Source organism: Syngnathus acus, chromosome 8 (assembly GCF_901709675.1).
Source record: "Syngnathus acus chromosome 8, fSynAcu1.2, whole genome shotgun sequence".
In the NCBI taxonomy this organism is placed as follows: domain Eukaryota; kingdom Metazoa; phylum Chordata; class Actinopteri; order Syngnathiformes; family Syngnathidae; genus Syngnathus; species Syngnathus acus.
This window is the reverse complement of record NC_051093.1, coordinates 8,160,675-8,171,925: the sequence shown is the minus strand read 5'-3', so window position 1 is coordinate 8,171,925 and position 11,251 is coordinate 8,160,675. Positions and strand designations below refer to the sequence as shown.

The window sequence follows — 11,251 nt, the reverse complement described above, 5'->3', positions numbered from 1 at the left end:
TTGACGAGAAACAAGAAAAAAAGAAAAATGCTATCAGGAAGCAGCAAAATAAATTAATGGTTACACGGTTTGTGCAGCAGTAGCCAGAACCAAGGTGGGTTTCTCAGTAAAAGACCGCAGGGGGAGGGAGGGGGGGGCATAAGAAAGGGGAAGCGCAGCACGTGAAGGCTGGGAGTGTGTTGTCTACGAGCCATGTGCTGAGGCCAAGCGTGTGAGTGACACAGGCCGTTCACGTCACGCTATGACTCACGCTCACTCTTTCACTCGCCACATACGCACAGTAGAAATTCAACCGTAAAGATAATGCCGACAAAGCTATAATTAGACAAGCGAGCTTGCACAGAAGATGCATAACGGTCGATCATAGCAATTAGAGCAACACAATAAAACTTCATGAAGCATGACGTCTGTAAACGGCAACCATGTGGAGGATATAATAAATTTACATGTTAACACATTTATCACAGTAGATGGCTTGTAGTCAAAGATTGACTATAAATGCATAAAAAGACAAAACAATAACAATCGCGTGATTGCGACCTGGCAGCTCAATAAATTCCATTGAGATCGTCATAAACAACTGTAGTTCCTCATTTAGATGCACAGGCCTTTTTTTTTTTTACTCAGCTAAATATATATATTTGTGTTATTGTTAGACTTCCTGAGTGGTAAACTGAATGTGCATGCAAATTTAGCTGCATAGAGGTGGAGACTCACATGTGAAATGTGTGCACATTTCAAATTAAAATCCAGTTGAAATTTTTCATTGTGTGTGAGGTGTGTTTGAATATCAACGTGACCTCCGGCTTCCTCTTCCAGGAATGGGGAAGAAGGCTGTGTTTACCAACTGTGCACAAACAGAGTACTGCCCTGGTTTCGAAGCACATTTTACAGCCAGTGGGCACGAGTGAAACATCTACAGTATACAAAGCATGAAATTAACACAGGACACACATGCGCATATCCACACAGAGACTCATGTGTTTACTGTAAAAACAGCTGAGGGTCTTCCTGGGAAGTGAAGCGGAGGGCAACTGTATGTCTTCAGAGAAGCTTGAATGTGATAACAGTATTGCCCAATGTGTTTCTGGTGTTTTTTTTTGAGGAAAAGTGTGCCAACAAATCACACCACACCTCAAAAACCATGAGGTAAACATCTAACCACTAGGGGGCAGTATTGCCACTGCAAACAAAATAGACGGAACTCGGGTACAAGACTATAATATTCAATTTATGGGGTACAGCGGATCCCTCAGGTGGGGGATCGTTTTGAGAATGCAAATAATGCCAACTAACAAGTCCCCTTATTACACTTATAGGTCAGCAGGGGTGAGCATCATTGATTTTACTCACAGCTAAACTGCATGCCTCATCAATCTTCAGTGGAGACTTGCGTGAGTGATTTCCTTGACAAACCCAGGCGAGACCTTGAAAGTGTCTGCAGGGCCCATGCACCAAAGGCAAAGAGGGCATCGTGGATACAAATGCAGTTTGCACACATGACTGCAGTACACACGCATACATAATACATGAGAAAGTGTGAGATGAGTGTTGTGTTTCTCCTGAAGAAATGCTGACCTGTGCAGCCCGACCAAGTAACAGCCACACGCGAAGAGTCCCTCTGCAGCGTAGGAAAGAAAAATGGTACGTAGGTGTACTGCATTTACTTAGAGGAGGGGGGAAAAAGAGGAAAGGAAAGAAATATCTCATTTTTTAAGAGTAATTTATTTGTATTTTTTTATGACTATTTTTTTTTAGTTTTGCAAAGTGAGCATATCAGATAAATACTAAATGGCATGATATAGATTAGTTCATTCCGCATTTGGGTGCAAGAACCAAAATGACGCAAAAAGGCCTTAATTTGATTTAATTTCCAAATTGAAGGCAACTACGATCGAGTTGACTAACAAAGATTCTTACTGCCTCCAGGTGGCAAATAGATATTTGTACAGTCGTTTTACACCATGTTTGCAAGTGGAATAAATGCAACTATTTACCGCCACCTAGTGGCCGATTGTTACACTCATCAGCCATATCTGCCTATACAAATATAGAAAGATTTTCTCACGACGGTGGAGACTTTTATGTGATCCAATTTGTTTTATGTGTACCAAATTTTAGGTTTAAGGTTTTGTAATACACCAGAGAGATTGGAGACCTGTTTTATTTTTAATTAATATTATTTATTAGCTTGTTTTACAGAGTTGACTTTCTTTTTTTAATAGACAATCTCACTCGACAACTCATGTTATTGAAATGATATCCTCAACATACTTAAGCAACAGTTCCATTCAGGATACACGTGACCGAACCACCTGTATTAAATATATTTGTTAAACATTTTAAATCTCAATATCAAACAGTAACATTTAAAATTAGGCACCCCATTTTTTTTTAGGTTAGGCTTTAAAATTGGCTACAAGATTCCCTGGCAATATTAATCAAAGAAAAAATGTAATCAGAATGAGATTCAAGTGTGGGATTAAAACACAAACACTGAAATTCCTCTGAAGAGTCAGTCCCATGCATGTGCAAGGCGTTCAGTCCATCAAAGTCTCTATTGCTACCATGGTTACCAGAATGGCGGAACGCCAACCTTGTGGTCAGGGCTGTCAGCCAGTTATGCCATATCTCCCAGCAACAAGGAGGTCAACACGGTGCTCCCATGCAAATACGCCTCCAACTGGAACAGGTGTGGTGACATGAGTACAACTCACCTTGACAGGATCACAACACTCGACACATTCCTTTTTGCACTCTTCATACATCATCCAACCAAATGCCCCTTCTTTTTTTTTTGCAGTGTTGCATACAGCATGATACAACTAGCGGCAGTCTTTCTGGTAAGAATACCCTTGGGGAAAAAAGGTCAAGGAACTGTTTGATTAATAGACACGCATCGGCCACAACTGGTAAATCCAATGAAAAAGTCTACACCCCCCCCCCCCCCAAAACAAATCTACCTTTACAAAGATAATAATGATCTTAGAGATATTGATCTAACGCTACATTTTTTAAAATGCACTAAATCATAAGGAGATGTGCTCATTGTGACCAAAACATAAAAAATAAAAAAAATGCTATAATTATAATTTTGTACCCTACCATAGTGAAAATGTCACTCGGAAGCATTGTCAGCTTTATAAAGGTAGAATTGTTGTGCCTAATAAAATGGCTAAACGTGGCTATTCCAACACAGTCACAATACATCAGGTATTTTAAAGTTTAGTCCCCATTCTAGTGAGAATCATTCATAAAGTGCTTCTTTTTTTTTTTCGTCTTTGCTACCATAAGAGCTTCACATTTTTTTTTTCTCCTCTTTGTTGCCAGCAAAAGAGGACCACGACAGGTTTCTCTTTTACAACTATTGAAAGTTCCATTTCTATTTTGTGTAGCGGCCAAGACTAGAAGTAGCTCTCAGCGGTTTCTTGTGGCCTTTGAGGAACCGACGCAGGACAAAATCAAAGTTGGCCGTCGTTGACATGGCGTAGAAGACGTTTGCTTTGTCTGGTATGAGCAACTCTGGAAACAAGACAAAGAAGATGGAGTTAGTTGCTGATCAAAAAGACAAAATATGCGTGTGTGTTCTGACCTCTCTCCTGCGAGATGACCTGCGTCAAAGTGAATTCCTGCCAGGTCATGTGATCCAGATGATGTTTCTCTAAAACCCGTTGAATCACATGCGCGGTTTTGTCCTGGCTGGTCAACTATGAAAACGTAAAGAACCACACAGAACAAAGATGATTTCTGGTTTTTTTTTTTACGTGCTTTTCTGCCACCTTGTGGACTCAAACGATAAATAAAATCTTGCGCTCGTAATCAACTCACCAAGACACTCTTGTACATGTTGCCATTGTTATGACCCAGGTCCACGCTGACCCTCACAATACAGGAGTCGGCGCTTTGGCGGTTGTAGACGGGCAGGGAGGTCATGGACACGGAACGTTTGTGGTGGGAGTCCGCCAAAGGCCGAGTTGTGGCGGAGCTGCAGAGGGAGTCGGAAGACGAGCCCACGGGGGTTTGGGAGTCTGGGGACGAGGTCGTCGAGGAGCAAGGAGAGGATGATGAAAAAGATGAGGAGGAGGGGGAAGAGAAGACCTCGGATACGTTGTTGCAAGAACTGTGGAAGGACTGCGGGGGATAAAAATTTTATATATCATCATATAACTTCTTCAAAACAAAATATCACAGTTTTTTTATTTTTTTAACCTGAACTATAGACATCATCATTTAAGCAGTATGCTGAACGTACAGTGCTTCACAATGAAAGGTTCTGGGTTTGAATCTCATCTTGACTCTCAGATTTACCTGTAATCTGATGGAACAGGAAGAGTTTGGAGAGGACAGATCTTCCAACTCAGAACTACTTGATTCCGAAGATAAAACACTGATCTGGTCTGCTGGGAGCTTTTTGGATCCATCGCTCATTGTCAAGAGACTAAAAAAAAAATCATTTCTGTGTTTTACAAATCAGGAGGACTTTTTTTTTTTTTTTTTTTAACTGCGTGCGTGTGTACGTGCTAATATGGCAGACCTCATACTGTCGCATGATACTCACGAGGAAAGTTTCTTTGTGAGTGTTCTGTGGCTCCAAGTGGTTGGTGAAGACACATCCGCCGGAGGCTCCAGCTGTCTTGAAAGTTCATAGCTGTAAAAATTAGATAACACTATCAGTAATGACGCTACATTACACAGTGGAACATCCAATAAATATATCCTTGACAGCTTTTCCTTTTTTAAAAAAAGACAATAAAAATAATATATCTAAAATAAATATAAATTATATATAACAGTATATAAAATTAAAATAAAGTATATAAAAAAAGTGACTGTAACTATAATATTATTTGGTGCTAATCAAGATGCATTGTTTAAAATTACGAAATGAGATAAAATTATACCCGAAAAACTTCCTCCAACGCACCTTTCTTGGTCACTGAGCAGTTTATGTCCTTGCATCCAAGCAGCAATTCTGGGATGATGAGGCAGGTTGAACTGAGTGCAGGACATTTGCAGTACACGGATTTGGGACAGAACCTCAAACTCCTGCGGGAACAATCAAGTTTTAGATGAATGGAAAATTCTCATATGGCAGCAAGCTATTTTGCACAGTATTTTACTGTTGTGAGTAAATTGAACAAGAAATTCTGAGTAACGCAACTCACCCTCCTCCTCTTCTCAAAGTTTATGAGTCCAGCCTGTCAAAACATTGAATTATTATAAGGGTGTGTATTTATTGCAATAAATGATTAACCCACTAATACGTATATATAAAACAAATATGTACAATTTCCTTTGTTTAATTTGGGCGTTTGGGACACACTTTTTTAAAGTTCATTTATCATGTGATAGAGAATTTTTAAAAGTACATCTACTCCTAGAAATTAAAAAAAAAAACATTAGTCACTTTCACTATTTTCCTAAAGCATCATGTATTTCTCACGAGCTATAATAAGCAGTGTGGGAATGAGTTTGCTGCCTATTTATTTTTGTTTGGTGATGTCGCGCTAGCTGCTGACCATGTACTGTAATTACCCCTTGGGGATAATAACCTTCAATCATTTCATATTTCCATGGAATGGAATATAAAAAAATAAATCATGACGATAAAGATACAACTGTTTCTTAGGATACATGATATATCCAAATACCTCCACTGTGTCCGGCAGGGCCGTGTCGAGCATGGTGAGGACGGTCAAATAGGTACCCAGGTAAGGCACCACGCCACTGGAACTATTCTGCAGGACACACCAAAGAATTTATTCGCCTACAATAATTGTGAGATGTGACTGTCGTTTTAATCCACACACTTTTTTTTTTAATGGCGTGCTTGTCCTACTTTCATTCAAGGTATATTGGTCGAGTAGCACTGCCAGCTGGCTCATGTTTCAACCCAGGAGACTGTGCAGATGACTCATAAAGAACTCTAGTCTATTATTACTGGCCTATAATCCTGGTGGATCTGCGGCAGCCACTTGAAACTTGTTTAGCACCGAGTGGGGGCCAAAGATAGTTTTAGGTCTCTGCCGTGTTTGAGGCAGATGTGAAATCATCTCCCTTGCGGAGCAGAGTGATTTTGAAAAGGTGGCATGACAACATCCTATATCATTTCTCGTCAAAGTTCTCGCTCACCTCCCTGAAGCACAGCTGTCTGGATATGTAACGACTCGGGTATTTTGGGAGAAATATTATCCATAGTCGTTTGACCTCGGTCCCGTCGAAGGAGGCCGCGTTGACTTGAATTTAAAAAATAAATAAATGTATCATTGCTGCAGCAAAGCGAAATTAGGTTTAAAAGGGTACGGGAATGTTTATAACATCCATGCACCAGTTTATAGCATAAGCGCTGACCTCTAAACTTTGGGTACACATTAACCTGGATATCCTGTTTAATTGTTTTCCTCTGAAAGGGAGGGAGGCCACCTTTCAAATGCTAGAACATCTAGTGTTGTGACTTCTGTGTATTTCTTAGTCATCATATTGTGCAGAGCTATGTGATCTACGGACACATGATGCCACGAAGTGCCTGAAGGAGACGGCAGCAAAAAAAAAACCACTTGAGTTTTTCAGTAGAATATTTCAGTGGACATGAACTGAAATTATGATGTTTCACAAGAAGTAAAAGAAAAAAGAAAATCGTACCTAGCATGGGGCCCTTTGTTAATCCTGTCATTCATTTACAGGTTACAAAGCATATGTGAAAAGTTCCATTGTATTGTATGTGGACTGCACACTGCTTTTAAAAGCCTCTGAAAAGATCACTAAAGATCTTTTTCTCGGAATGTAGGGAGGTGTAAATATTAACTTTGAAAAAATGAAAGGGAGGTTAAAAAGGTTGTTCCTCTTGAACAATAGCAACATAGTAGAAAAATATTTACTGTATTCAGAATATTTCATCAATACTTAGGCAAATATTGTTATGTAGTATTAGTTTGCTACATTGAATTAATTGAATGATTTCAGGAGATTTTTTTTTAGCCTGATGCTAATTCAGACAACAGGACATAATGTTACTCTATTTAGTTTTTTCCATTTTGGTCTCACCTCCACCAGGAGTTCTCTGTTGGTCAGCAGACGGTTTTCATCAGGAAATGTTTCACACAGCGTATCAAACGTAACCATGCTGTCCCTGCAAAAACAACAGTGAGCATAACAGGTAACAGGAGCAGCTGTTATGTCACCGAGAAAGAAATGGCTTTTAAGTTAAGCTTTTATTATCTATGACATTTTACTAGCTTAGTGCTGTGTAAAATGGGTCATCCAAAAGCAAGTGATTTGCTGACACTGCTCAAAATGAAGGTTCACCGCCCTCATTAAAAGAGAATTATTATACATAAGGTGACAGAAAAGCTGCAAATTGTCTCCTTTCCAGGAAAAGTGACTTTACCTGCTAACTGCAGTCCAGGTCTTTCTTAGTCTGTAGACTGCATTGGACTGAAGAGCGGACAGGATTGCCTTGAGAGAGGAAAAGTTCTTCAAACGATGACAGTCCTGGAGAGAATCATAAAGGTTAGATATGTTGGCGGAGACAAGTTGAGTGAGAAGAAAAACATGCAGCCACCTGCGCTACACTGATCCACTTCTCGATGATTCGAGCTCGTTGCGCCGGTGTCGGACCAGAGGTGGCGGACACAGGTCGGCAGAGGAGGGATATGATGACCAGGTTGGTAATGGCATTAAACTGTGCGATGGTGGCCCTGATGGTCGGAGACATGTTCTCCTTCTTGTCTCTTTGTGACCAGATGCAGCCCAAACATTGGTAAGGTGCCACTTTGACAAATAAAGCCTGCAAATCAAATCAGGGTTCAATCACCCGCAAATATAGAACGTCCAGTTATTTGTCACGATGGTCTCGGCTAGCTTACAGAATCCATGCGAGTGAGTTGCTCTGCGATGGCTCTGGCTGAGAAATCCAGAATGTCCTCTCGGTCTTGCGAACGCTCACATTCGGAATCGTCATCACCTGAAAGCGGCTCATGTCGTTGGCTCGTACGTGTCTCAGAATCTGATGAAGCAACAGTAAGATCAAAGAAGTATTGTGAGAAAAATATAATCGTATATGACAGAGGAGCACCTTCGTTCTGGAACCTCCGAAGTAAATTTTCCGTTTGCCCGGCCAAGGAACAGAAGTTGGGCTGACAGTGAAGTCGGACGTGCACAGCAGAGCTGATCCGAAGGTGATCCAAAAGAAGTTGCAGCCCAGAGTGAAGCGGAGGATCCCTGAAGTCTTCACTGTATTCGTCCAACCATGTCTGGATGAAGGCTAACAGAGGACTAGGGAAGCAATGATTTTATGATGAATGCAAAAATAGATTTCAAAAATCATAAATGAAATATCCACCTACCTCAGGTTGCATTCGCTGTCTTCCAAGTCTAATGCTGGAGTGTCTCTGCAAATGGACACGAGGGAAGAAAAATTCGATGCAATTATTCTGACGTTTGTGTTTCACAATAAATATTACTTGTCCATCGGCTACAGCAACCCTAATCCGGCACTTGAGTCACGCAAACCACATTGTCAGCCAGTCAGGACATAATTGTTGTTGTTGTTTTGTGAGCCTTTCGGTAATGACCACCTGCAGGCGACTTATTACTTTTCAAAATGATTCACAGGCACCATAATTTGTATGCTGAGAAAGAACTTTGACCTTTTCGTCTCGGTCGAGAGCAGATTGAGTGAACAGTATTTGGATTTGTAAAATAAGCATGTTTAAATATATGTTGTTGGTATTCCAACCTTTGGAAGATGAGCTCCAACAGTTTTTCCGTGCTGGTGAATGTTCTGTACGTGGAGAGGAAGATCCTGCCGTAGTCGTGCTCCGGACAGTCGGGGTCCAGGAGGTGACTCACGAGCATTTGCAAGCTGGCAGCCTTCAGACGCCGCACTTTGTTGGTTCGGTACTGGACGAAAGCGCACGATGGATTGCAGCGGGGGTCGGGCGAGGACGAGACGGGCACCCGGTGCAGCGTGATCCCGTATACTGCACCATCTTCAAATTCCTCACCCCATTCCTGCACTGGGTTCTGTGGATTGTGGGGGGAAAAGAGGGGGGGGGGGGTCGGTAATGCTGAGATGACCACCATGGATTTCTACATCTTAAATGTCTATACTGAATGTGGCCAATCGAACTGATGATAAATTATTGATAAAGTTGAGCAACCTATTTATTTATTTATTTATTATTTTTAAGATTCTTATTTTTTATGATTCTTTTTTTTTTTAATTGAATTTATTTATATCACGTTCATTGTTAATTGAGAAAATACTCGACAAATGAATTATTAAAAATATCATTAGTTGCAGTCCTATTTCATAGCCACTTTAAAGACAGCGTAAGTGTTGATTCGAGAGATTAGAATAAAGTGAAATGTCCAAGAATCTTTTACAGGTTCAAGTGTGTTTACAATGTTTATGGACAAATAGAGGATTAGTAAATGTTTCAGCCATCTGATAACACAGGACACCAAAATAATGTCGAAATGTCTGGAGGATACAATACTCGAGTGCAACCACCTTGGGCCATTATTAAATATGTAGTTTGATCAACATAGATGGATCCCTCAAAATAGGTCAGTAGAAAAACTGCAGTTGTAATTTGGAAAATCCCGTTTGTCCATTGATAAAATGTCATAATATCTTGAAAAATGCTTTAAAGTGAGACAGTTAAAAAATATATATCAAAGGATTTAAAATGTGTTACATAATTTGTTCTTCCAACTAATCCATGTGGTGTACACGCACCACCTCACAAATCTATACAGTTGCACGCAACAGATAAATAGACATGCAATGTTATTACGATGCTCCACTCTGTATTAAACCCAAACTTTAAATAAACTCTTTATATGCTGAAAGTTGGAATGAATCACTAAGCAACGGACAAGTTTAGGAAAGTATTACTCACACACAACCCATTGTCTCTCGGAGAAACTACGTCGTTGTTTGTTCTCTGAACAGAGAGGAAACATTGTGTCCTCCTTGTAGCCATTGTCAGTGATGCGCTGGTGGCACTAAGCACAACTAGCAGTCAAATGGACTTGAATAAAAAAAAATTAATAAATCATTGCGTGACCTTTTGCCCTCATTTCCATCACATGGACCTCAAGCACCTTTTGCAAGGCCAAAAAGGTACATGAGTCAAAAATGTTCCGGGATCTATTTTGAAGTTTTCCTTTGAGACAATCATCCTATACATCTAAGCAATCCTGAGGCACTTTGGAGTTGTGGCAAGACAACTCGTGGCTGCTTCACCATGACAACGTGCCTGCTCTAAAATGCCCTGGGCGTTTGACACTTTCTGCCTGAGGACATCCTGACTTGGCCTTGTGTGAGTTTTCTTCCCCCTTTTTGAGAAGCTCAATGGAGCTCATCAAGGGGGAGTTTTGAAGAGGAAAATGACAAATGTAACTTCATTCTTTGTTTTCAAAGCCTTATGTAACTTGGCCCTGCACACACGTTTCCGTGTTTACATTCTATGCAAATGCAATAAAATCACTAAAAAATATACAAGTCGTAATGTAGAAATAGTTTTAAAACACAAAGGCCATTTTGGTCCTAAGTTATAAATGAACAAAAGGACATTACAGTGGTCCTTTTGTTTTGTCTGTTAAAGTCATCTATCTTTTGACTTGCCAGATTCATTCTGGAGCAAACTATTTCCCATGCGGGCTGTTTTCTAGTTTCCAACTTTCCATGATAATTCAAAATAAAACCAATATGTCCTACCATTGTCAGCTCCCATTTTCCCATCTCGCTTCGTTTCTTAAGGAGATCGATTTTCCATCTTCTCTGGACTTCCAGCTGGCGAGAAGATCCCTTTAGGGCTGCATAATTGCTTACGGTAAAACTTTTGCAAAGTAATTACAAGGTCACATTAACGAGTTTTATTAAAGTTAAAAATGCGTGGGAATATAATGGAAAGTGTTGACTACATTATACGGTTGCATCAAAACACGGGAGCGCCCTAAAGGGAGTTGCCGAAACTGGTCTGAAGAATTTGAAGCGTAGACTGGACACACCGGCTGCGGCTTACTTCCAATATATAGTAGGCGGGGCCGTATTGGTGGAGAGGCGGGACGCTCTTTGGTCGCCAGCCAATCAGAGCCTCCTTTTCATTCTCCGGTTAAAAGTAGTGATTTTGGTACCGTAGAATGGAGGGACACTTGATAGGAGTGTAAATAACAAACTTTTATTCTACTTTTTTACACGAGTCGAAGCCCAAGAAGCTGTTTATTTACGCGTTTCATATTG

General features: G+C 40.4%; 1 protein-coding gene and 1 long non-coding RNA gene across 3 annotated transcripts; one reads left to right on the top strand and one right to left on the bottom strand.

The window, feature by feature from the left end:
- Positions 1-2,786: 2,786 nt before the first annotated feature.
- Positions 2,787-11,016, bottom strand: LOC119125775 (ral guanine nucleotide dissociation stimulator-like 1). The gene is made up of 16 exons (XM_037256610.1): positions 10,727-11,016; positions 8,738-9,024; positions 8,346-8,390; positions 8,075-8,274; positions 7,866-8,005; positions 7,562-7,786; positions 7,388-7,491; positions 7,045-7,129; positions 5,652-5,738; positions 5,166-5,198; positions 4,925-5,046; positions 4,559-4,648; positions 4,309-4,438; positions 3,829-4,131; positions 3,593-3,707; positions 2,787-3,522 (listed from the first exon to the last, which is right to left on the bottom strand). Exons 1-16 carry the CDS (start codon positions 10,748-10,750, stop codon positions 3,383-3,385), a joined length of 2,130 nt encoding a protein of 709 aa, XP_037112505.1. The 5' UTR covers positions 10,751-11,016; the 3' UTR covers positions 2,787-3,382.
- On the top strand, positions 7,040-8,349 carry LOC119125776. Of its 2 annotated transcripts, none has more exons than XR_005098530.1 (4): positions 7,040-7,156; positions 7,424-7,759; positions 7,861-8,033; positions 8,122-8,349. It is a non-coding gene; the product is annotated as an uncharacterized LOC119125776 (long non-coding RNA). The 2 variants fall into 2 exon arrangements; XR_005098531.1 differs by having other exon boundaries at positions 7,861-8,038.
- Positions 11,017-11,251: the final 235 nt, after the last annotated feature.